This window comes from Pelophylax lessonae (assembly GCF_965119305.1).
Source record: "Pelophylax lessonae genome assembly, chromosome: 9".
In the NCBI taxonomy this organism is placed as follows: Eukaryota; Metazoa; Chordata; class Amphibia; order Anura; family Ranidae; genus Pelophylax; species Pelophylax lessonae.
The window spans coordinates 142,896,435-142,923,059 of NC_138776.1; the positions used below are offsets into that span (position 1 = coordinate 142,896,435).

The window sequence follows — 26,625 nt, forward strand, 5'->3', positions numbered from 1 at the left end:
TTAAAACTTGAGGCTTTACCGGCAGAGGCAACTGAAACAGAGAGGCCTTTTGGGACTAATAAGCCCATCAAAACGGCGAAGGCTTTTCCTGTACCTAAATGTTTTGGAAATCAGATTAAAGGAGAATGGGAACATTCTAAACGTACCTTTACTATTTCCAAGCGTATTGCTAGACGCTATCCGTTTGAGGAATCCATCATTAAGAAATGGACGGTACCACCAGTCGTGGATCCGCCTATTTCCAGGCTGAATAAAGCCACGGTTATTCCAGTGGAGGACACTTCGTCCTTTAAGGATCCGGTGGATCGAAAGATAGAAGCGGAGTCCCGCACTATCTTTTCTCTGATAGGGTCAGCATTTAGACCAGTAATTGTTATTGGTCTAGTTTCCCAGACACTTACAGAATGGGCGAAAATGGTACGCCAAGATCTTAGGGGAAAAGATATTCCCCAGGAGACATCTGATTTGATAGAACAGATCATACAAGGGCTACGGTTTATCTGTGACGCAGCCTTGGACACTACTCCCTTGTTAGGGCATGCATCTAAGTTAGCAGTGATCCTCAGACGTGTGCTGTGGTTAAAATGCTGGTCAGCTGACCTAGGTTCCAAAAAGACTTTGACCAATCTCCCTTTCCAGGGGAATCGTCTATTTGGAGCCAACCTAGATGAAATCATTAAGGATGCCACCGGGGGCAAGAGTACTTTTTTGCCACAGGCTGCAAAAGCTAAGGAACCTCGCAACAAGCGAGGACCTTTCTTTACCGCCCATAAAGGGTGCCCGGCTGGTACTTCCGGGAAAGGCAAGACTCCTCCAGGAGGGTTCAAGAAGGGCTGGTCGGACAAGCAGAGGACCAACCCAGCCAAACCCGAAGTAAAGGAGTACACAGCCTGAAGGTGCGCCCCCACCCGATTTCAGGGTGGGGGGACGTTTTCACCGGTATTCAGGACATTAGATCGAGCATCAACCACTACTACCGGTGCGATTCTTCCCTTCCAACATTTAAGTACAGGAAGCGGTAGTTACCGTTCCCTGTATAGATCTTTTCCTTTACCTTTTCCTAAGATTAGTCCCGATACCTCACAGGAATCGGATCTGATTGACCAGATAGGCCAAGTAGCCTCTAGTCGGGTGACTTCGGTTCCTGAGGTTCAACCAGAAAAGATCACCTTTCCTGATAACTATCAGGTATCTGATAAATGTGTGGGAACAGAAAACGACCAGACTTTCTCGGATGGTCGGGGCCAGATAGCTCTAGGGACGCCTGGTTCAGATCCAATCAGCGCCAGTGGTCCTAGAAATTCTAGGCTGGCCTCTTCAAGCCGGCCTGGCCGACTTGAACATGTTAGTCGCAGACGTTCCGTGGGAACTTCGTCTCAGGGAGTGTCTGTAGTCTCAAGGACCTATTTACCTTCGTGCTTTACAGTCGCTGGTTTTAATGGCCTGGCCATTGAGACCCAAGTACTGAAGGACAGAGGTTTGTCTACTTCAGTCATTCCTACCCTTATTAAAGCAAGGAAAGCGACTTCCAGCAAAGTCTATTATCACACATGGAAGACTTATATTGCGTGGTGCGAATCTTTAGGATTTCCTCCACGTACCTATTCGGTGTCTCGAATATTGGCCTTTTTGCAACAAGGGGTTGAGCAGAAGCTAGCCTTGAGCACCATCAAGGGTCAAGTTTCAGCATTAGCAATCTTCTTTCAGAAACCTTTAGCTACCAAATCCTTGGTGCGGAATTTCATCCAGGGGGTGCGGCACCTGGCTCCTCCAGTCCGCGCGCCCTTACCGCCCTGGGATCTTAATTTGGTTTTGTCGGTTCTACAGAAACCTCCTTTTGAAAACATCAGGGAGATTCCCTTGCTTACTTTATCCCAGAAGGTGGTCTTCTTGGTGGCTATTACTTCTGCTCGCAGGGTGTCAGAACTGGCTGCATTATCATGCCAGTCCCCATACCTAGTGATTCATAGGGATAAGGTAGTACTTCATCCTAAGCCATCTTTTCTTCCTAAGGTGGTTTCAGATTTTCATCTGAATGAAGATATTGTACTACCTTCCTTGTGTCCTCAGCCCAAGCATCATCGGGAACATGCGTTGCATTCCTTGGATGTGGTTCGGGCAATCAGGGTATACCTGAAAGCTACGGAATCATTCCGTAAGACGGATTCACTTTTTGTGATCACGGATGGCCCCAGAAAGGGTTTGCCTGCATCTGCCGCGACCATTGCCAAATGGATTAGACAAACGGTGGTACAGGCTTATTCTATTAAGGGTCAGAGTCCTCCGTTCCCTGTTAGGGCGCACTCCACTCGAGCGCTCAGTACTTCCTGGGCCTTTCGCCATCAGGCGTCAGTGGTCCAGGTATGTAAGGCGGCCACTTGGTCGTCGGTACATACCTTTACTAAATTCTATAAAATTGATGTGACGGCATCGGCGGATGCCTCATTTGGCCGCAAGGTTTTGCAGGCCGCAATTTGAGGAGACCGGTGGTCTACCTCGAGGGTTTTTTTTTTTCTGTTTGAAAATTTTTTTGTTGAGTCTCATCATTAAGGATGAGCATTGTAAACTTCTAGTTGGCACCGGTTGGGCCTTCTAGATTGGGATTTGATTTCCATTTTCCCACCCCTCAGTTGTGATACTGCTCTGGGACGTCCCGAAGGTGGTGTATCACCGAGGACTACGTCTGTCGATGAGCGCTAGAGAAAAATGGATTTTTGTAAAATCTTACCGTAAAATCCTTTTCTCTTAGCTCATCGACAGACGTAGTCCCCGCCCCTCTGTTTTGGAGTTGGGTTGGGTTAAATTCTCTAAGCACTGCTTTTTCACATAACTGATTTGCTGAGGCAGAGAGAGAGAGGATATACCCTCTGGGACTGCCCCTAGGGTGTGGCCAGAGCTTTTTAATTTCCTGTCTAGTCCTGCTCCTGCGGAGGTAACATAACCCGAAGGTGGTGTATCACCGAGGACTACGTCTGTCGATGAGCTAAGAGAAAAGGATTTTACGGTAAGATTTTACAAAAATCCATTTTTTTGCAAAAATTACGCTCTTTTTTTGTTTATAGCGCGTGATCAAAAAATTGCACAGGTGATCAAATACCACCAAAAGAAAGCTCTGTTTGTGGGAAAAAAAGGACGTGAAATTCGTTTAGGTACAGCGTCGCACGACCGCACAATTGTCCGTTAAAGTCACACAGTAAAAAAACGAAAAAAAAACCCTGGTCAGGAAGGGGGTAAAATCTTCCGGGGCTTAAGTGGTTAATTTCATCCCATAGTCTGTAGACGCGATATCTTTTGCGCAAACTAATCAATATACACTAATTGGGATTTTTTTTTACCAAAAATATGTAGCAGAATATATACTAGCCCAAATTGATGAAGAAATTATATATATATATATATATATATATATATATATATATATATATATATATATATATATATATATATATATATATATATATATATTGGGTGCGTTTAATAAGCACACAGTAAAAAATTGTTTTGTTTTGAGAAAACTATAAAGAACAAATTGGTCTTTTTTTGTTTAAAGCGCAAAAAATAAAAACTGCAGAAGTGATCAAATACCACCAAAAAGAAAGCTCTTTGTAAGGGAAAAAAAAAGAACAAACTTTTTTTTTTGGGTACAGCGCCGCACGTTCGCCAAATTGTCAGTTAAAGTAACGCTGTGCCGTATCGCAAAAATACGAAAAAATGGTCATTAAGGGGGTAAAACCTTCTTGGGCTAAATGGTTAAATATGAATATTCTATTACTCTAACATAATATACAGGTGCATCTCATAAAATTAGAATATCATCAAAAAGATAATTTATTTCAGTAATTCAATTCAAAAAGTAAAACTGATATATTTTATATAGATGTGTTACACACAGAGTGATATATTTCAAGCATTTCTTTCTTTTAATTTTGATGATTCTGGCACCAGGTGTATTATCACCTCACACAATTTGTAGGGTTTTTTTTCTTTTTCATTCATCCATCCAAAAAGCAGGTAATAATAATAATAATAATGCTATTATCTGTACAGGGAAGTCTCGGAATGTTTGTCCAGTTGATGCCTATCCTGATCCTGATCATTGTATCTGCATTAAGTCAGATGATGGTGTCCAATCCGCCTTACAGCCTCAGCCATAGACCGTGAGTACCTGAGTAGGAATTCCTTTGTCCATTTTCTGTAAGCATTTGGGGGTTCAGAATTCCACCAGCTGGATACCTCTCTTCATGCCTATATAATAGTAAAAATATATTTTCCTGAAACATTTACTGATTTGATTATTCACTAATGTGATGGTTACTTTTCTCGCAGAACACAGAAAATGTAACAAAAACCAGCTGTAGACTATTTTTATTTTAGGAATCTACACAATGTGCAAATACTGGGAAGGGCAATAGGAGAGGAGGAGTTGTCTGTTCAGGCTGGGAAGAGAATATTCTTGCAGCTGTGGTCCTTCTTCTTCTTCTTCTTAATATATTTTGTCTTCAATCCCCATGCATCGTGTGATGGCTGGGTACCTGAAAGAAGGGATAAAAAAAAACTTTCAAAGACTGTATGATAAATCACATCCGGCAATGTAATGGCACATGTAGGGTGTCCTTTGTTTCACGATCCAACTGAGAAAAATGTTCTCAGCTGGCTTCCACTAAAAAGGTGGTGGTGGGGGTTATGCTGTAGATCACAGGTGTCAAACACAAGGCCCACAGGCCGAATGCAACCCCCCCCCCCCCAGGCCATTTCATGTGGCCCTCGCAACTCTCCTGCAGCTGCGGCACCCCCCTTGTCTCTGCCCCCACTTTTATCTCTGTAGTCGGCAACAGAGAGGACAGAACTCCTTTGTCAGATCCTGTGCAGCTGCAGAAAGGCTCATATTTGCCCATCATAAAATATGTAGATGATTAGAAGTAACATCCGTCACTTGTAACTTGCACAGAAACAAATCGTGCTGTATACACTGGAAAAGTATTTTTTAATTTTTGCCACAGCACTGAATGTACAAACGTAAAAAGGATTTTATATATATATATATATATATATATATATATATATATAATAATGTAATATATTTTTCTTTGTTAAACTTTTACATTCAGGAGCAGTCACAAATTTAAATGAGTTTTTTGGTACCACTAGATGGCACCAGTGTGACAGCAGCTTGAGAATATATAGTGATTCTTTTTTGTTCCCAATAGTTTTTTATATAACCCGCTTGAGGTGATTGTAGCCGTATTAGTGCACTTGTGAGAGATAAATTGTGTACTGTCCGTGATACTTTTTCTATTTGCGCTAACATGCAATTTTTCAGGACAAGCTTTTGGGGTATGTCACCTTCTTCAAGGTCCCAGCAGTACTGATTCACAAAAGTTTTAGCAGAATGGAAGAAAAAAAAACACAATCTCTAAGCCAAAGGGAAAAAAAGAGAGAAAACCAAACAAACATAAACAAATGTCCTTTGGGACCAATCCTGTTTAATTTATTCATAAATAATCTAGAGGGGATATCGAGTAAAATCTCAGTATTTGCGGATGATACTAAATTAGGCATGCCAATATCTTCTATGCAGGATGTGGAAATCTTGCAAGCAGACCTGAACAAAATAACGGGGTGGGCAACTACATGGCAGATGAGATTTAATGTAGAAAAATGTAAAGTAATGCACTTGGGGGCCAGAAAGCAAGCTACTCACTAGGGGGGGGGGGGGGAACCTCTGGGAGAGTCTAGGATGGAAAGGGACCTGGGGGTACTGGTAGACAACAGGCTTGGCAGTGGCATGCAATGCCAAGCCGCCGCAAGCAAAGCCAACAGAATACTGGGTTGTATAAAAAAGGGGATTCACTCCAGAAATCAAGAGATTATTCTCCCACTCTACAAGACTCTGGTCCGGCCACATCTGGAGTATGCTGTCCAGTTCTGAGCACCGGTCCTCAGGAAGGATGTGCTGGAACTGGAGTAAGTCCAGAGAAGGGCAACAAAAATAATTAGGGGAATGGAGGGCATCAGCTATGAGGAAAGACTACAAGCACTGAACCTATTCTCTCTGGAGAAGAGACGATTGAGGGGGGATATGATATCAATGTACAAATATTGTACTGGCGACCCGAGCATAAGGAACAAACTATTCAGAGAAAGGAGATACAATAAGACACGTGGCCACTCACTAAAACTAGAGGAAAGGCGGTTCAACCTTAAAGTGCGTAAGGGGTTCTTCACTGTAAGAGCGGTGAGGATGTGGAATTCTCTTCCACAAGCAGTCGTATCAGCGGGGAGCATTGATAGTTTCAAAAAACTATTGGATGGACACCTTAAAGACCACAACATACAGGGGTATACAATGTACAGTTAAAAGCAAACACACACACACATCATAGGTTGAACTGGATGGACTTGTGTCTTTTTTCAGCCTCACTAACTACGTAACTATGTAAATGTAACTGGGCAATGGTAATAAAACTAGCGCAGTTAGTGGGATAAGACAGGGGGGGGGGGTGATGGTCACAGAGGGGGTCGGGGGGGGGGGGGGGTGATGGTCACAGAGGGGGTCGTAAAACTGTAGGATAATGAGTGAGGAAACCCATATCTTAATTCTTTGTGTCAAAAAGAAGTATCATTCCTAATTCAAAAGTTTTCCTTTCCTGGATAGTTCTGAAATTCCCTTTTTAAGAACTAAAACAATGAGGTCTTCTATAGTGTGGTCCGGTTGTGAGAAATGATGTCCCACAGGTGTGCAGAAACTCTTCTTTATGTTCCTTGATGGTATGCAAATAAAAGTATCATGGACAGTACTCAATGTATCTCTTGTATAGCCTGGGAAGTCTTACCCTCTACAAGGAATAAGTAGAGTCTTTCACTAAAGGTAACTAGGTTATGCATACAGGTCAGGGCTTACTCTTCTGGTCTAATTATGGGCACATGGTCATTAGCCTTGTCAGAGCCTATTCTAAACACTTGCACTGCAAAAACATAGGGCTCCATGCACATTGGGCTTAAAAAAACGCCAGTTCTTTTGGCAGAAATAACGCTAATTTAGAGTATGTTTGTACAGGCATTTAGGAGCATTTCAAAAATGCAAGCTAGAAAGGTTTTCCTTCCTCTAAAGACATATTTTAAGCCCAGCATTTAAACTCCCTAATGTACATGTACACATAGGATAACATTGAGCTGTTTCTACGGGCACAATACTAAACCCCTCTAGAAGCGGTGTTTTTTTTTTTGTTTTTTTTTTAAACCAGTGTTGCTGGACCCTGAAAATAAACATGTCAATAAAGACCTATGGGGGACGATCGCCTTCTGAAAAAACCTTGTTGCCTGGCTGCTAGGGTTCTTCCTACTTAACTAAATACTTTCTGTGACTGACCTGGAACATGTCTGCAGATCAGGAAGATCTGAGGAGTAAGAGGTCCACATCTGCATACTAGTTCCTGGGCATAGACTGGGTATTTAGAGACTCTGTGTAAAAGCCAGGCAACAAGTGTTGTCAGAAAGCACTTGGTACTGGCAGTCTCCATGTTTTTCTATTTATCTGTGGAGTAAAAAAAGCATCATCCCCAAAATCTGATCATTTGCCTTTTGTTGGCTTTCTTTGCATTCAGGTCTGTGGGTCATACACATAAAAGAGTCACCGAGCATCTCAGGGTCCCATACTTTGTGTCTGAAAGCTTTGATGACGAGTACACTGGAGGAAATCTGAGAAATGTGGAAAGAAGTGTAGAAGAAGACTTCATAGCTAATCTTAGGAATAACTGCTGGAAGGAGAAGCAGCAAAGTAAGTACATGGAAAGATCTTATTTCTCAGTGTATATTTATCTATAGCCCAAGGCAACCAACAGGATTCTCCCTTATCATCCCAGACTGTACAGGAACAATCTGCTCTCAGAATTTGATAAATGACATCCACTATGTGTCTTCAGCTCATTCACTTTAAATGTATGTTAAGGTTTAAGCAGTTGTAAACCGCAGGATGTCTTTTTTATTTTTGTCTTTTCCTGCAAGGTAATGTCATAATGTGCTAGTATGCATCCCATACTAGAACATTATGATAAATTTCCCTTAAAAACAAAGCTCTTCTAGCACCAAGGTGTCACAACTTTGCCCATCTTCACCCGTCTTGCTTCCTAGTTCACGGACTCCAGCTCTGTGACTGGTCAGAGCCGTGATGACGGCACTTCTGCGCATGCATGCACGAGCCGCTGTTTATGGCATAGGGCTCTGAAGGAACCTCTGAAGGGTGGCTGCAGAGCGCATGTGCCAGTGTTGTCACTGGCTGCATGTATAGTAAAGATCTCTTAAACTGTGCACGTTTAGGAGATACTTTACCTATATAGGTAAGCCTTATTCTAGGCTTACCTATAGATAAGTTAGTGATGGAAGTTTACCATTTATTTTCAGCAAGTACCTGTTTTATTATTCTGATATTTATTAGAAAATCATTTTTTGATGGGACCTCTTCCCATGTTTAAATGCTTGCTGTTTAATATTTTCTTTTCTCTATCGCTCATTGACAGACGTAGTCTTCTTGATTCTCAAGAGCTGGGTTATGTTGTCTCCGCAGGAGTAGGACTAGGCAGAAAGACAAAACGTTCTGGCTCCACCTTAGGGGCAGTCCCTGAGGGTATATCCTCCCTCTCTCTGCTACAGGGAATCAGTTTTTTTCTGTCTAGTCAGGAGTAAGGACCTAAGTTCCTTGCTGGGATCTTTTGGTCCTGGCAAGACTTTTTTCTTTAGAAAAAGAAATTTTTTAGGTAGTTTTTCTCCAGTGTTTTTCCTGTGAGATCTTCAAGCAAAAATGCCGGACTGGGCGACACTTGTGGTCACCCCAGCCGGCCTACGAGCGCGCGCAGACCATGGCATTGCGCTTGGTCGGCCGCGACACATTCAAGTAAGTATGCGGGGCCGGGCGACGGGCTGGATGTTGAGATCCAGTGGTCACCCCGGTTTCTGCCTACGAGCGCGTGCAGACCAGAGCTCCGCGCTGGGTCGGCCGCGACGGAGTCCCAGTGGAGGGACTGACCTTGCGAGTTAAAAGTCTCGCTTGGACGCCAGGAACCAGAGAGTCGAGGCGTCCGGAGTGGTCCACAACCCCCCACCCCGGTGGAGAGGGTATTGTGAAGAGAGGGTGCCTGTCGGTTTGGTATGGTGAGTAAACGTTCCCTTTTTTCTTTCCTCGTTATGAGGCAGTATGAATTATGGGCCCCTCCATATATGTTCAGTATATATCTGATACTAATAAGTCCCCCTTGTAATACAGCATGTGTTTGTGGGAAGTGGACTTGGTTTGAGAGCTAACACTCTACCCAGCAGACTGTAACATTACAGCAGACATAGGAGGTATAATCCTACCTTATTTGTAGTGTATCTCCTGTAGATCCATATATCGCCTCTTAGCAGAGATGCAGGTGGATGTGCTGGGAAAACGATTTCGGCGGTCCGCCGCCATTTTGCCGTAGACCAAGTGCATGTATGTCCTCAGGTCACGCCGGCCGCCATGTTTTTGGAGTCTTATGTCTCTTCTATGGGGGCGGCCATGTTTCGTGAGCCCAGCTACCTCGTGGAGAGCTGGGAACGCCGGAAGGCGTACACAGGGGGCGGAGCCACGTCCTTCTACCCGGGAAAAAGCAACAGCTCCTTCCAGTCTGTAAAAGACAGACGCTGACTGCAGTTGGTTGGAAACTTCACTGCATCGGTTGGTGAGCCTTGGGGGTCCCTCTCTCTCTCTGTGGGATCGAGAAGCAGGTACTCCGAGGGGCGCTATTGCGCTAGGGGGAGACACACAAAAAAAAAAAAAAAAAAGTTTTTTTTTTTGTTTTTGCTGGCAAAGGTGTCCTGAATTAACATGGACCCTGCCACTCATGTATCTCCTCCGGATCCCCTCGTGGGGTCTGCAGGATCCTCCAGCACCCCACTGACAATTGAATCATTGTCAGCTATTATGGAAACTTTTGTGTCCCGGGTGGAAGTGGCTTGTCAGGGACAGGGCGCAAGAAAGCGACCCCCGCCTAACCCCATTTTATCTGAAACCTCGGATTCAGACTCTGAGCCTATTTCTGCAGTTGCAGGTACTTCATCTGGGATTGGTGTCTCGGGTCCTGTCTCTTCAGACAGCGAGGAGGATGTTTCGGCATCAGCCATAGCCCGAGAGGAAGCGTTGGTAAACGCACTCATTGTATCTGTTCAAGAAACCTTAAGATTACAGGGTATTCCATCGGAAATAGCTGAAACTGAAATCCCTTTTGGGACTAAAAAACGCATCAAAGTGGCGAAGGTTTTTCCATTGCCCAAATGTTTTGGCAATCGAAGAAGAATGGCGTCTGCCAAAGCGCACTTTTTACTATTTCTAAACGCATTAACAGGCGTTATCCGTTTGAGGAAACCCTCATTAAGAAATGGACAGAACCACCTGTGGTGGATTCACCAATTACTAGATTGAATAAAGCCACGGTTATTCCTCTAGAAGACGCTCCGTCTTTTAAAGATCCAGTGGATCGCAAGATAGAAGCTATGTCTCGCACCATGTTTTCCTTGATTGGATCAGCTTTCAGACCTATAATAGCTATTGGTCTGGTTTCGCAGGCTGTAACTGAATGGACCAAGTGGTTACGCCGGGACTTAGAAGAGGTCCCTCAGGCGGTATCAGATTTGTTGGAACAAATGATACAGGGGTTACAGTTTGTGTGTGATGCGGCGTTAGACGCTACTCCACTATTGGCGCGAGCATCAGTCTCAGCAGTGGTTCTCAGGCGTACACTGTGGCTAAAAGGTTGGTTAGCCGACCAAGGTTCCAAAAGAGCATTGGCTAATATCCCCTTTTTAGGAGAGCGTCTATTTGGAGCCAACTTAGATGAGATCATTAAGGATCTCACCGGTGGAAAGAGCACCTTTTTACCGCAAAATTTTAAAGGTAAAGGAACTCGTCAAAGACGAGGGCCTTCTTTTTCTGCTCACAAGAGGTTTTTTCGTCCCGCGGGTGAAAAAATTAAGTCCTCCAAAGCTCCTGCAGGAGGCGTCAGGGGTCGTTGGTCGGGCAAGCAAAAGCCCGCCCCCTCCAGACCTGAAGATAAACCGTCCAAAGCCTGAAGGTGCGCCCCCACCCATAACTGGGGTGGGGGGACGTCTTCGCCGGTTCCCGGATCCATGGCTTTCCAGAATCCCGGACAGATGGGTTTGCGAAGTCATAAGGTCAGGGTACAAGATCGAGTTTCGATCTCTCCCACCGGCGCGATTCTTCCCTTCCAATATCCGACTATCCCCGGATCGTTTAGAAGATCTGCGGAGAGCAGTCACAGATTTACTACAACAAGGAGTGGTAGTCCACGTTCCTTGGACAGAACGGTTTCAAGGGTTTTATTCAAACCTATTTACAATACCCAGGAAAGAGGGCAAAGTGCATCCAATTCTGGACTTAAGGGCACTCAATTCTTTTGTCAACATAAGAAGATTCAGAATGGAGTCCATTCGCACAGTAGCAGCCTTCCTGCATCCAGGGGATGTCCTAGCGTCCATAGACATCAAGGACGCATATCTTCACATTCCCATTTTCGCAGGACATCAGCGGTTCCCTGGACAATCAGATCCGATTGAGCAAACAGACCAGAGAGTCTCTGGTCTGGTGGCTTCGGTCTCCGATGCTCAGCCAGGGAAAGTGATTTCTGCCAATAATTTGGACTATAGTGACCACGGATGCCAGTCTATCCGGATGGGGAGGAATTCTCGGTCAGTTATCTGTCCAGGGACTTTGGTCCCCGGAAGAATCCAGGTTACCGATAAATGTATTGGAACTGAGAGCGATCAGACTTTGTCTGATTCACTGGACAGAGCAGCTCCAGGGCAGCCCGGTTCGGATCCAGTCGGACAATGCCACGGCCGTGGCTTATGTCAATCACCAGGGGGGCACCAAGAGTGTCCGAGCGGCCAAAGAAGTGGCTTGCATTCTTCGCTGGGCGGAACGATTTGTTCCAGCAATCTCTGCGGTGTTCATTCCGGGGGTGGAGAATTGGCAGGCAGGCAGAGCTTAAGAGAAAAGGATTTTACGGTAAGATCTTACAAAAATCCATTTTTTTTATACTCTGCTTATGGTGAAATGGCTAAAAAGAACAGAACAGCCCTTCCTCTAAAGTCAATGAATAGTCACTTTTTTTTTTTTTTTTTTTTAGACCACATACAAGGGCATCTCAAAAAATTAGAATATCCTCAAAAAGTTAATTTATTTCAATAATTCAATTCAAAAAGTGAAACACATATATTCTATATATACAATGGATATAAAATGTCAGGTTTCTGTGATGTAAAAAAAAAATTAGACAAAGATAAATAATTTCAGAACTTTTCCACCTTTTAACGTGGCCTATAAACTTTCAACTAAATTGAAAAACTAACTGAAATTTTTTTTTGGGGGGGGGGGGGGGGTAAAAATAAAAAACTAGAATCTGGTTACATAAGTGTGCACACCCTCCTATAACTGGGGATGTAGCGGTGTTCAGAATTAAGCAATCACATTCAAACTCATGTTAAATAGGAGTCAGTACACACCTGCCATCATTTAAAGTACCTCTTATTTAACCCTGAATTTTAGCTGTTGTAGTAGATCTTTCCTGACATTTTCTTAGTCGCATCCTACAGCAAAAGCCATCGTCCACAGAGGGATCTCATTGTTAAAAGGTATCAGTCAGGAGAAGGGTACAAAAGAATTTCCAAGGCATTAAATATACCATGGAACACAATGAAGACATGCCATATTTTCTCCACTTGATGATAACTAACAGTGACATTACCAAGAACTGGACGTCACCCCAAAATTGATGAAAAGACGAGAAGAAAACTGGTCAGGGAGGCTGCCAAGAGGCCTACAGCAACATTAAAGAAGCTGCAGAAATATCTGGCAAGTATTGTGACCACAATCCCCTGTATTCTTCATATTTGTAGGCTATGGGGTAGAATGGCAAGATGGAAGACATCCAAGCCTGGCTAAATTTTTCAAAAACGTATCTGAAGTCTCCCAAAAGCATGTGGGAAAACGTGTTATGGTCTGATGAAACCAAGGTTGAACTTTTTGTCCATAATTCCAAGAGATATGTTTGGTGCAAAAACACCATACCCACAGTGAAGCATGGTGGTGGCAACATCATGCTTTGGGACTGTTTGTCCTCAGCTTGAACAGGAGCCTTAGTCAAGGTGGAGGGAATAATGAACAGTTCCAAATACCAGTCAATATTGGCACAAAACCTTCAGGCTTCTACTAGAAAGAGGAACATCTTTCAACATGACAACGACCCAAAGCCAAATCAACAAAGGAATGGCTTCACCAGAAGAAGATTAAAGTTTTGGCATGGCCCAGCCAGAGCTCAGACCTGAATCCTATTGAAAATCTGTCCTCGCCATCTGACAGATGTGGAGTGTTTTTGCACAGATGAGTGGGCAAATATTGCCAAGTCAAGATGTGCCATGCTGATAGACTCGTACCCAAAAAGACTGAGTGTTGTAATAAAATCAAAAGGGGCTTCAACAAAGTATTAGTTTAAGGGTGTGCACACTGATGCAACCATAATATTTTAGTTTTTTACTTCCCTCCACCTAAAAGATTTCTATTTGTTGTTCAGCTGTTGCACAGTTTAAAGGTCACAATTATAAGGTGGAAAAAGTTCTGAAATTATTTAATCTTTGCCTCATTTTTTTACATCATAGAAACCTGACATTTTAACAGGGGTGTGTAGACTTTTCATATCCACTGTAAATGCATTACACACAGTGATAAAATATTTCAAGCATTTCTCTCTTTTAATCTTGATGTTTATGGCTTACAGCTAGTGAAAACCCAAAATTCAGTGTATCAGAAAATTAGAATATTAAATAAGACCAATAAAGAAATGTTGGCTTTCTGAAAATGTCCATAACAGTACAGTATGCACTCAATACTTAGTCGGGGCTCCTTTTGCATGAATTACTGCATCAGTGCGGCGTGGCATGGAGGTGATCAGTCTGTGCCACTGCTAAGGTGTTCTGGAAGCCCAGGTTGCTTTGATGGTGGCTTTCAGCTCATCTGCATTTTGGTCTGGTGTCTCTCTTCTTCCTCTTGACAATAACTCACAGATTCTCTATGGGGTTTAGGTCAGGCGAGTTTTCTGGCCAATCAATCGCAGTGATACCATAACCTTAAACCAGGTATTGGTACTCTTGGTAGTGTGGACAGGTACCAAGTCCTGCTGGAAAATGAATTATCAGCATCTCCATAAAACTGGTCAGCAGAGGGAGTGGACTAACGCCAGTAGATGACATGGCTCCCCAAATCATCACTGACTGTGGAATCGTCACACTGGACCTCATGAAACTTGTATTCTGTGCCTCTCCATTCTTCCTCCAGACTCTGGGACCGTGATTTCCAAATGAAATGCAAAATTTCTCTTTTGTTCATTGATGGACACCGCTCCATATCTTCTTTGACCCTTGGGTTATGTTGCTCTTCAAAGGGTTAGGACTAGCTGGAAACAAAACTTGACTACGCCCCTAGGGCAGTCCTATGGGGTATACTTCCCACTTCCTGCTATATGACTTCAGTTTTTTCTGCCGAGTAAGGACCTGGTTCCCTGCTGGGATCTGCGTTCCTGGTGTTTTTCCTTTTTAAATGGAATTTTTTTTTTTTTTTCTAATTATCTTATGTTGCTGTGAGAACTAAAATCAACTGCCAGACTGGGCGACGCAGGATACTTGATATCATAGATCCTTGCAGTCTTCCCAGTCTGGCCAGCAAGCGCAACCCAACTATTAGCTCCACGCTATGTTGACCACGACATAGCCCCACTGGATGGGGGCTGGCCGGCGAGTGAAACACCTCGCGAGGACACATTGCCCTGGTTACGATAATGGTCACGGCCAGAGTCGCAGCACCCCCATTTCAAGATGGCCCAGTGGACTGTCAGAAATGGTTCCCAGGAGTGGTGAGTAGTATCCCCCCTCTCCTCCTGGGGTGGACGCGGGCCCTTTCTCAGGTTTCCCTTCTTTCCCTCATGGTTTCCCCTCCCTCACGGGGTTCCCCTGTACTGGTTCCTCTTCCTTTCTGATTGCAGCTTGGCACTCTGTATCCAGCTCTGAATAGGTGGTGGTGAGTCCCTGTGGATATACAGCTCCTTCTGCTATAGCAGCGCCGCTGGTGCGCTGGGTCTTGCAGTCAGTCCCACAACGATAGCGGTGTGAGTGGGATTTTTTCTTGTGGGGAAAAAATATATATATTTTTTTTCCTTGCATATTAAGGTCGGTCTCCGAATTAAACATGGAGTCCCTGGAGCAGGTATCACTACCTGACCCACTCTCAGAAGCTGCGGAACCCTCTGACAGCGGTCCTACAGTCACTTGTGTCGAAGGTTGATATGGCACTGCAAAGAAGCCTAGCAAGAAGTGCCCTCTGCCTTTACCTGTATCCTCTGCCTCCTCAGAGTCTGAGGTGGATTTTAAGGACCCTGTGGACAAGAGAGCTGAGGCTCTGGTCTGAAACCTTTTCACCATGGCGGGTTCAATTTTGAGGCCGGTGTTTGCTATCACCTTGGTCTCCCAGAGCTTAACAGAATGGGTGAAACTCTTACACTAGGATCTGGAAGGGGGTCAACATCCTCCTAAGCTAGCGGATCAGTTGATTTAGGGGCTACAGTATATCTGTGATGCATCCTTGGTTGTGGCCCCTTTAGCTGGCAGAGTGTCTGTGACTGCGGTGATCCTCCACCGCATGATTTGGTTGAAGTACTGGTCGGCTGACTGATCTACCATTTGCAGGAGACTGTTTGTTCTGTGCTTCTATGTAAAAGATCATTCAAGATCTTACGGGAGGTAAGAGTAATCTGCTTCCACAGATTGCAAAGAGCCTTGTCAAAAACGTGGTCCTTTCTTCTCGGCTCACAAACTGCCCTTTTTGTCCTGTGAGCTCGCAGGACAAGTGACAAAAGTCGACCCATCATTTTGCAGGGTATTCCAAGAGACAAATGGATCCACGAGTTGATTCGGTCCGGTTACAAGATCAAGTTTCAATCCCTGCTTCAGACAAAGTTCTTTCCTTCCAACTTGCGCTTGTCCCCGAATCGGCTGCAGGACCTTTACGGGCGGTGCAGGATCTGCTATCACAGGGAGTAATTGTTCCAGAGATGGAACATTTTTAGGGATTTTATTCAAATCTATTTACTGTTCCCAGGAAGGAAGGCAAGGTCCGTCCGATCTTGGATCTCAAGGCCCTGAATCGTTTTGTGCGGGTTCAGAAATTGTGGATGGAGTCCATTTGCATGGTGGTGGTATCCCTTCATCAAGGGGATTTTCTGGCCTCTCTCGATATCAAGGACGCTTACCTTTTATATCCCAATATATGTAGGGCATCAGTGTTCCCTTCGTTTTGCAAACAATTTGTTGCGTTACCCTTTGGTCTCGCCTCAGCTCCTCGGGTGTTCACCAAAGTGTTGGTCCCGATGTTAGCCTTGCTCAGGCAGAGGAGGATCGCGGTACTGGGGTACCTGGATGATCGCCTTCTGCGAGCAGAGTCTCCGTTTGTCTTAAAGACTATCTAGGCATCACTGTGAGAACTTTGCAAGAGTTCAGGTGGATGCTGAATTATCAGAAATTGGCTCTGATTCTGTCTACCAACCTAGCTTAGACTACCTGGGCCTGGCTTTGGATTCAACCATAGCCAGGGTGTTTCTCCCGGAGACTAAACTGCTAAAGTTGCAGCATGCGATTCGGCTCTTGTTGTCCAACCATCGGTCGTCTCTCAGGACTTGCAAGTGCTGGGTTTGATGGTCTCCACCTTTTTGAGGCAGTTCTGTTTGCGCAGTTCCATACCAGGCCTCTGCAAAAGGAAACTCTTGCCGAATGTGACAAGAATCCTCAATCTCTGGACAATCTGATCCTGTTGAGCCGGGGTGTGAGGGGATCCTTGCTTTGGTGGCTCAGTTTCCCGGTGCTTCGACAAGGGAAGTCCTTTCTCCCCCTGTACTGGACAGTGGTTACTGGACAGTGGTTACCACTAGCCTGTCCGGGTGGGGAGGGATCTTGAGCAGGGATTCGGTTCAAGGGGTTTGGGGCGCAGTCTGGTCTGCCGATCAATATGCTGGTGATTTGGACAATTAGGCTGTGCCTGTCCCTGTGGACGGATCGTCTGCAGGGGTGTCCGGTAAGAATTCATTCGGACAGTGCCACGGCTGTGGCATATATCAATCATCAAGGGGACACAAATGTGCCCAAGCAGCCAGAAAAGTAGCCAGCATTCTAAGGTGAGCAGAACGATATGTTCCAGCCCTCTCTGCTGTGCACATTCCAGGGGTGGAAAATTGGCAGGCGAACTACCTCAGCCGGCAGATCCTGAGTCTGGGCAAATGGTCCCTTCACCCGGAAGGGTTTCAACAACTGTGTCTCCGGTGGGGGATTCCGGATGTGGACCTGTTGGCCTCTTATCTCAACCGGAAGGTTCAGAGGTTTGTGGCAAGATCTCGGGATCCTTTGGCCGACGCCGCAGATGCTCTGGTGGCCCCTTGGGGTCAGTATCGTATGATTTATGCTTTTCCTCTACTACAGCTTCTGCGCAGAAAGGATTCCAGTCATTCTGGTGGCTCCAGACTGGCCTCGCTGATCTTGGTATGCAGGCCTTGTGAGGCTGGTAGCTGAGGTTCCTTGGAGACTCCCTCTCAGAGAAAATCTTTGTCTCAAGGATCTTCCATCCTGCTTTACAGTCGCTGGCTTTAACGGCCTAGCTATTGAAAACCAGGTACTGAAGGATTAGAGGGTTGTCAGATTTGGTGATTCCTACACTGTTTAAAAGCTAGAAAAACTACTTCTAGGAAGATTTATCATAGAGTTTGGAGGGCATACATTTCTTGGTGTTAGTCTTAGGGGGTTTCTCCCACGTTCCTTTTTGGTGTCCTGTCTGCTGGAGTTTCTACAACACGGTGTAGATACACGTTTGGCTCTGGGCACCATCAAGGGCCAGATTTCTTCCTTGACAATTTTTTTCCAACAGCTGTTGGCTGCAATTTCTTTGGTTCACGCTTCGTCCAGGGGGTTCGCCACTTGGCTTCTCCAGTAAGGTTTCTGGTACCTCCGTGGGACCTCAGTTTGGTACTGTCGGTTCTTCAAAGACAGTCTTTTGAAAATATTCGTGAACTTCCTCTGCTTACTCACAGAAGGTAGCTTTTTTTGATGGCTATTACTTCTGCACGCAGGGTGTCGGAACTGGCTGCGTTGTCCTGTCTGTCCCTGTGACCCACCAGGAAAGGTGACAAAGTCGTGCTACGTCCCGGTCAGTCGTTTCTTCTTAAGGTCGTCTCGGTTTTCACTGGAATGAAGACCATTTATTGTGTTGCCTTCCTTGTGCCCTAAGCTGACACAGTCTAAAGAAATTGCTTTGCATTCCCTGGATGTGGTTCGGCAATCAGGGTGTACCTGGTGGTGACTGAGTCAATTCGAAAATCTGATTCTTTGTTTGTCCTTATGAATGGATCTCTTAAGGGGCAGGCTGCGTCTGCTGCGACTTTTCCAGATGGATCAGGCAGAGGGGGGTGCAGGCCTATTGGCTTCTCCTTTCCCTGTTAAGGCGCATTCTACAAGAGCGCTTGGTGCCTCCTGGACCTTCTGTCATCAGGCGTCAGTGGTTCAGGTGTGCAAGGCGGCCACATGGTCGTCTGTGCATACATTCACCAAGTTTTACAAGGTGGATGTACTCGCATCTGCGGATGCTGCTTTCTCCTGTAAAGTTTTGCAGGATGTAGTCTTTCTAGTTGGTGAGCTCCAGTTATTCCTGGTTGAGCTCTTGGTTAACTGTTTTAGTCCTTTTTGGGGGTTATGTGCATTGCTGTGTTTTTCCCACCCCTCATGTTGACACTGCTTTGGGACGTTCCAAGGGTCAAAGATGATATGGAGCGGTGGCTGTCAATGAATGAAAGAGGACTGGATTTTTGTCTTACCGTAATATCCTTTTCTTTGAGGTTCATTGATCGACACAGCACCCACCCCCTCTGTTGAGTTGGGTTATGTATGCTTCTGACACTGGTTGTTACAAACTGAAGTCATACAGTGGGAAGTATACCCCCTAGGACTGCCTTAGGGGTGTAGTCAAGTTTAGTTTCCACCTAGTGGACACACTGGATGTCTTTTGCTGCTGTTGTGCTGTGCTATGAGCTGGGCGTCCACTGTGCCTTTAAGGAGGGTTAGGCTACCTCCAGGCTCATCTGCAACCTATCTATTTATTAGAGTGCAAGTGCTTCCACTGTGGAGACTCTCATAAATTTACAGGAGTTAGGACTGCAGGTAATTACAGGGTGCTGTGGAGTGGCCCTGCAGCTTACACATGTGTTTGCAAATGTGTGCTAACTAAACCCCTGTTTTTAACGCATACTGTTACAGGTTATTTCAGTTGGTAAGCATACTGGTTGGTGAATTGAGCTGGGAATTTTTTCTGTTTTTGTCTCGCATGCGTTGCCCTTCCATGTGCTCTTTGGTATGAAGGCCAGTTATATGTGGGGTCAGGGGCCGCTTTGTTTTTGTTTCCACCTAGTCCTACTCCTATGGACAGCAGCATAACTAGGGACAAAGAAGATATGGAGCTGTGTTTGTCAATGAACATCAGAGAAAAGGATTTTATGGTCAGACAAAAATCCAGTTTTTCCACAGTCCCTGATGATTTGGGGAGCAATGTCATCTACTGGTGTTGGGCCACTGTGTGTTTTTTTTTTTTTTTTTTTTTTTTTTCAAACGCAGCCCTCTACCAGGAAATTCTGCAGCATTTCATGCTTCCCTCTAATGACCAGCTTTATGGAGATACTGATTTCATTTTCCAGCAGGACTTGGCACCTGCCCACACTGCCAAAAGTACCAATGCCTGGTTTAATGATCATGGGACCACTGTGCTTGATTGGCCAGCAAACTCGCCTGACCTAAACCCCATAGAGAATCTGTGGGGTATTGTCAAGAGGAAGATGAGGACACCAGACCCAACAATGCAGATGAGCTAAAAACCGCTATCAAAAAATCCTGGGCTTTCATAATGCCTCAGCAGTGCCACAGGCTGATCGCCACAGTAATTCATGCAAATGACTCCTGACCAAGTATTGAGTGCATACTTTTCAGTAAGCCAACATTTCTGTAATATTCTAGTTTTCTGAATTTTGGTTTTTCACTAGCTGTTAAGCCATAATCCTCAAAATTAAAAGAAAAATGCTTGAAATATATCACTCTGTTACGCAGCTATATAAAATATGTGTTTTACTTTAATTGAATTACTGAAATAAATTAACTTTTTAGTTGAGTATAGCGTCCTTGGTCATGAGTGTATATGAAGAGTGTTGCTCTTGGGATGGAACAGACCGCTTAGAGCAGTCTTTCTTAACTGGGGTTTATTTGGAACCCTAGGGTTCCTCCAGAAATTTCTACGTCACAGATAAGTTACCAGTGATCTTTTTCAGCTATCTAGGGGTAAGCATTCTTTCCACTAACCACCTGCCAACTTCTGACAGTAAATATACTGCAAGTGGGCGGCAGGTACAGGCATAATCGTTGGGCCTTTTCTTCTGGGTTCAGGGTGTGTGCATTCCCCGCCCGACTCATCCTGGACTTAGACACAACAGAAGTTTGGCTGAAATCTGCTGCCAATCGGCTGCATCCAATCACACACAGAGTTCTATGTTTACAAACACACAGAAATGTGGCTGTTTTTTCTCTCTGTAAAGCTGCCAGTAAAGTAAAAGCAGCACATGTTACACATTGTTAGGCACACAGTTAAAGTAATTGTAAAGTGTTTAAAAAATAAATAAATAAACATGTTCGTGTCGGTCACACTACTGCGACTTGTCAGGCGACTGGTCAGCCTGACAAGTCGCGGTCCATTCTGTGCTACGGGAACCGTTCTAATAGGACGACTCAAGTCGCTCCGACTTAGAAAATAGTTCCTGTACAACTTCGGGGCGACTTGCATTGACTTCCATTATGTGAAGTCCGTGCAAGTCACGCCGAAGCCGAGGTGCACGTGACTTCACAGGTCGCCCCCGAAGTCGTGCAGCGGTAGTGTGAACCGGCACTAATACTTACCAACTCTGTGCAGTTGGTTTTGCACAGGGCAGCTTGGATCCTCCTCTTCTCGGGTCCCAGGTTACTGCTGCTCCTGGTCCCTCCCTCCTATCAAGTGCCCCCATAGCAAGCAGCTTGCTATGGGGGCACTGGAGCAGAGCTGAAGCTCCTCCATGTGTCCATATCTGTTAGCCAATCAGGGGAGAGGGATCGGGGCCTAACTGACTGACAGCCACAGGAGCCAATGGCGCCGCGGCTTTGTCCCAGGCAATCAGACCACGAGTTCCTCAGCCATCCGGGACTCTCCCTCCTAATAGACCCCAGATCTCTCCATAAAGAGGTCTTGTCACAGCCGATGTTATCACAAGGGATGTTGTTAGGTCCTTATGATGGCAATAAAAATGATCCAAAATAAAAGGGACCGTGGGTCCTGCGTGCATATGTTAACAGTGATCGCACAACACAGGAGGTGTTGCTGTGAATGTCAGAATGAGAGCAATAATTCTACCACAAGACCTCCCACCTGTGTAACATTTAAAAAGCCTTTCCCAGCTACCCGTTTAAGTGTCGCCTATTGATAATTTGAATATGTCATAGTTTATGGCCATTGCACAGGCGTGCACAATTTTAACATGTTATATGTTTGGGTAAAATATAAAAGATGATGTTGCGCAGAGTAAATGGATACCAAAACAATGGGTTTTATATTGTGTATGTGTGCTTTAAAATTCATTACCCATACATGCTGGACTTTCAGTGATTGTACCGGGATGATGCCTGCAGCCACAGGCATCATCCTGGTACAGTTTTGCTGTTTTTTAACCACTTAAGCCCCAGCCCTATTTCGGACACTTTTTGTTCACAAGTTAAAATCAGTATTTTTTCCTAGAAAACAACTTAGAACCCCCAAACATTATATATATTTTTTTAGCAAAGACTCTGGAGAATCAAATGGCGGTCATTGCAATATTTTTTGTCACGCGGTGTTCGCGCAGCGGTCTTTAAAACGCCATTTTTTTTTTTTTTGAAAAATTACGAAAAATCACATTTCACTGCATTTAAAAAATACTAAACAGTAAAGTTAGCCCATTTTTTTGTATATTGTGAAAGATGTCACGCCGAGTAAATAGATACCCAACATGTTACGATTTAAAATTGCGCACACCCGTGGAATGGCGACAAACTACGGTCAATAGAAATCTCAATAGGTGACGCTTTCAATTTTTTTAACGTTTACCAGTTTAGAGTTAGAGTGTAGCTCTTTTTTTTTAAATTATTGCTCACACTCTGGCGATTGCAGCGATACCTCACATGTGTGGTTTGAAAAGCGATTTCATTCGCGGCTTGACTTCCGTATACGTTTTCTTTCTTGCGCGAGCTAACGGTGACGGGGGCGGCTAACATTTTTTTTTTTTTTTCTATTTATTTATTTTTAACTTTATTACAGGTTTTTTAAAAAAAAAAAAAAAATCTGATCACTTTTATTGCTGTCACAAGCAATATGCAGTGACAGGTACTTTTTATGGAGGGATCGAGGGTCTAAAAGACCCTAGACCCCTCCACTACACTTCCATGTATGCAAAACGCCGAAAACATCATTTTTGCATGCAGCCGTTTTTTAAATCTGTCGTCTTTTGCAGCAGAGTAACCCGGAAGGGACGTCATGGACGCCGCCTCCGGGTTACGTCATCGGAGACCCAATCGAAGCCGCTTCCGGCTAGATCGGGACTCCATCCAGCCGGCGGACGCGGTGGGACGAGAGGCCCGGGCAAAGTCATGGAAGGCGGCAGGAGGGGGGGGGGGTTACATTCCTTGTGGCAGCAATACAAGTAATCCAAAAAAAAATTAAAGCAACAGTGTCGAAATAAATAAAATGCCCCTGTGCAAAGATGAACACGCGCATCGGTCCCGCAAGCACACAAACCGCAATCGTCTAACACGTGATGTATCGACGCAAACTTCAGATCTTAGGCAGTAATTCTAGCTCTCAACCTCCTCTCCTGTGTAAGTCTAAAGTGGTAACCTGTGTAAAGGCCTTTAAAGGGTCGTCTGTGGATCGTAAAATGTACACAGTTTGACATTGTTGCATGGGCGTGTGTGCAATTTTAATGTGTGACATGTTTGTATTAATTTACTTGGCGTAACATCTTTTTTATTTTACAAAAATATATATGTGTTTTTTTTTTTTTTTTTTAAACGTGAATATTTTTCCTGAAAAATTGTGTTTGAAAAACGACTGCGCAAATACGATGTGACATAAAAAATTGCAACAGCCTCCAATTTATTCTCTAGGGCCTCTGCTTTTAAAAAAATATATAATCTTTGGGGGTTCTAACTTATTTTCTAGTAAAAAATACAGATTTTTAAATGTGAACAAAAAGTGAAAAAAAGGCCTTGAGCTGAAGTGGTTAAAGTGAATTTATTTCCTAAAAATTTACATTTGATAAACCACTGCACAAACGTGCAACATAAAAAAAATTGCAAAATTCTCTTAACTCTAGAGCCTCCAAACATTTTTTTTAAGTATTTTTCTAATAAAAAATGCAGATTTTTATATGTAGGAAGTCTTCCTGCTTTCAGAATACAAGGTACAGTGGGAGGATTCCCCCATCCACACACACAAAGTGACTCCTGAATGGGCTGTTTAAGATGCATTCACAAACTAAAGTGTAACTAAAGGCGAAACTATTTTTGGATAGAGTGAAGAGGGATTAATTAGAACACCTGTCAGTTTTTATTGCTGTCTGTGCCCTCGTTAAGGAGATTAACCCTCTATATTTGTCCTGTTTACCATAACTATAAAGGATTTATATAGCGCTAACAGTTTGGTGCAGCGCTTTACAACATGAGGGCAGACAGTACAGTTACAAAAAATTCAATACAGGAGGAATCGGAGGGCCTTGCTCGTTCCAGCTTACAATCTAAAAGGGAGAGCTAAGTGATACAAAAGCTAATAACTGTAGGGGGATGAGCTGATGGAGAAAATCAAAGTACAGTTTATGAATGGGGGCAGGATAGGCTTCTCTGTCCAGTTTTAGGCAATCCCTTCTCTTTAGAGTAGGAGATGGACAGATTGGGGTAGGGAGAAGTCCTGGAGGTGAGCATGCAAGGAGGTGACAATAGAGCTATAGAGCAGGAGGTGTGAAGAGATCGATTTGGTTGATATTTTGAGACTAGGTTAGTGATGTACCTGGAGGCCAAGTTGTGGATGGCTTTGTAAGTTATTGTTAACGGTTTGAATTGAATTTGTTGAGAGAGTGGCAGCCAATGGAGGGATTGGCAGAGAGGGGTTGCAGACACTGAGCAGTTTGTAAGGTGGATGGCAGCAGCGTTCATGATGGACTGAATAGTCTATGTAAAGGTAATCCAATGAGGAGGGAATTGCAATAGTCGAGGCAGGAGTGATTTGGTGTCTTTGGTTAGGCAGGGGTGTATTTTGGAGATGTTGAGGTGGCAAGCTTTGTAAAGTGATTGGATATGGGGCCGAAAGGAGAGTTTAGGATTACACCTAGCACCTTGGCATGCGGGGACAGGTTGATGGTTGTGCTATTAAATCTTGACAGAGAAGTCAGGGGAAGGGGGCACATGGGGAGGAAATATTAGGAGTTTGGTTTTGGACAGATTGAGTTTGAGGTAGTGGTGTGACATGCAGACTGCGATGTCAGTAAATGAGTGATGCACCAGGAGACCAGTGTTGTGAGCTGAGGGGTAGAGAGAGAGAGCTTTGGCTGACGTTAGCCTCCCATGGTGTTTAATATCATTTCTACACTATCAGCTGACTCAGGGAGGGAGGTCCAAGAACAGAACCTTGGGGGACCCTGATGGAGAAAGGAGGAAGAGGAGAGGAGGATGTAGAATTCTAAGGGACACTGAAGGTGCGGTGGGAAAGGTGCACAGTCAAGTAAACCGTTCTCATCGAAAAGTGAAAATAAAAAGAAAATCCTAAATTTTGGGTTGACACAAACCGTAGGAGAGGGGAAATCTTCCAATGGGGACATTGGTTCTGGTGACATCCTGGGATTCCTTTACTTTGGAGGGATTTTCTCTCCCTTCTGTAGTTCTATTAACTAAATTCACAAAGAGTGTGTATGACAACTCTTTGGAATTCAGTCAGGCCTCTGCATGACAAATGCCCCATGCTTGCCCCCCAGTTCATGTATTTGTTGGAATCAAGTACATGAATTTGAGGCAAGCACGAACCTTTGTCATGCTGAGGTCAGAGTCCATGCAGACACTCCATCCTCTATGTAGTTAAATTCCCTCCCTGCTCCCTCAGTGGTCACACAGGCAGCACAGTGATTTTGTAGCTGGGTCAGTGAAGCCTGATGAGGATTCACAGGCGCTAGTTCCCCCATGATGTCCACTTTTCTTGTGATTTATCAGTGGGTGGATGCATAGTCAATAGACTGCCTGCTGAACATTACAAGTGTAGCACTGCCCCCTTGAGGACTGCTGGATATCACACTTTCGGGTTACCGTTAGCAACACTAGCATTCACAATTTAACACTTTGCTTCTTGGCTCAGTCCAAGGGCTTATAAGTTGTTTTTGGTGTTTTATTTTAAAGAGGGATGGGAGAAGGGAATAGTGGCATACTCTAAATTAACTATGCACAAAGTTGGGAGGACAATCCATTAGGACTGTATCAAAGCCTATGTACCCATTGGTCCAACATGCCTCTCTATGGACCAGAGTGAACCACATACTTAGCAGACCTAACTCACAGATGCTGCTCTCTGCTAGACTGAAATCAATATTGATTTGACTGCTGCTCCTCTGATAGGCAGACAGAGCCAAAAACTATATTCTCTCACTAGCACCTACCTATGAGGATGCTACACAAGTACAAGGCGGGGGGCCTGCCTAGGGAACTTCCCCCCAGCTTCGCTTCCCTCTCAGACATCCACTATCAGCATCACTAATTGCTGAAGAGCCTGTTGTATCCATAGGCTCTTACACTAAAAACAGGCCCTTCAGATGGTAAACAATGCTTTTCAGTGAATGCTTTAGCTAAAGTAGAATTAAAGTGAAAACTTTTACCCATTAACCCCTTTTGTTTTGTTTTTTGCCATATTCCTGTCTCATAGCCATGACAGGAGGTGAGAATCCTTCCAAAGTGAGGGAAATCCCTGGTTGTCAACTAGAACTAGTGTCCCCATTGGAAGAGATTTACCCCTCTATTCCTGTTCTGGTGACAGCCCAAAATACTCTCTTGGTGATATTTACCAGGACAGGTAAGAGGATGAATCCCCCCTAACAGGGACACAGACAGCAATAAAAACCTGACAGGTGTTCTTATCCACCTCCACTGTATCCAAAACTAAAAATTGTTTTGTATTTTTTATAGTGAGCCTAAAGTATAACTAAAGGCAATCAACTTTGGTTTTACCAAACGTATGTAAAATGATGACCTTCACTCTGTATCCAGATACGCAGGCCAATGCATGGAGATTGTAAAGTGTGTGGTGACCTTTAATTATTCCAATATATGCTTTTCGGTGGTTCATGTTGTTCTCTCTAGCTATCAATGTCTGCGAGCACAGACTTGGCACTAAGCAAATTCTTGCTAGTGTTTCTGCCTCTGACTGCTTTC

At 44.4% G+C, this 26,625-nt stretch overlaps 1 protein-coding gene across 1 annotated transcript in view; it reads left to right on the plus strand.

The window, feature by feature from the left end:
• DNAJB12 (DnaJ heat shock protein family (Hsp40) member B12) overlaps positions 1-26,625 on the plus strand; it is a 114,296-nt gene that overhangs the window by 81,407 nt on the left and 6,264 nt on the right. Inside the window, exons 6-7 of the mRNA XM_082267401.1 lie at positions 4,048-4,157; positions 7,605-7,777. Coding sequence (XP_082123527.1) covers positions 4,048-4,157; positions 7,605-7,777 — 283 coding nt within the window. The remainder of the gene's footprint in view (positions 1-4,047; positions 4,158-7,604; positions 7,778-26,625) is intronic.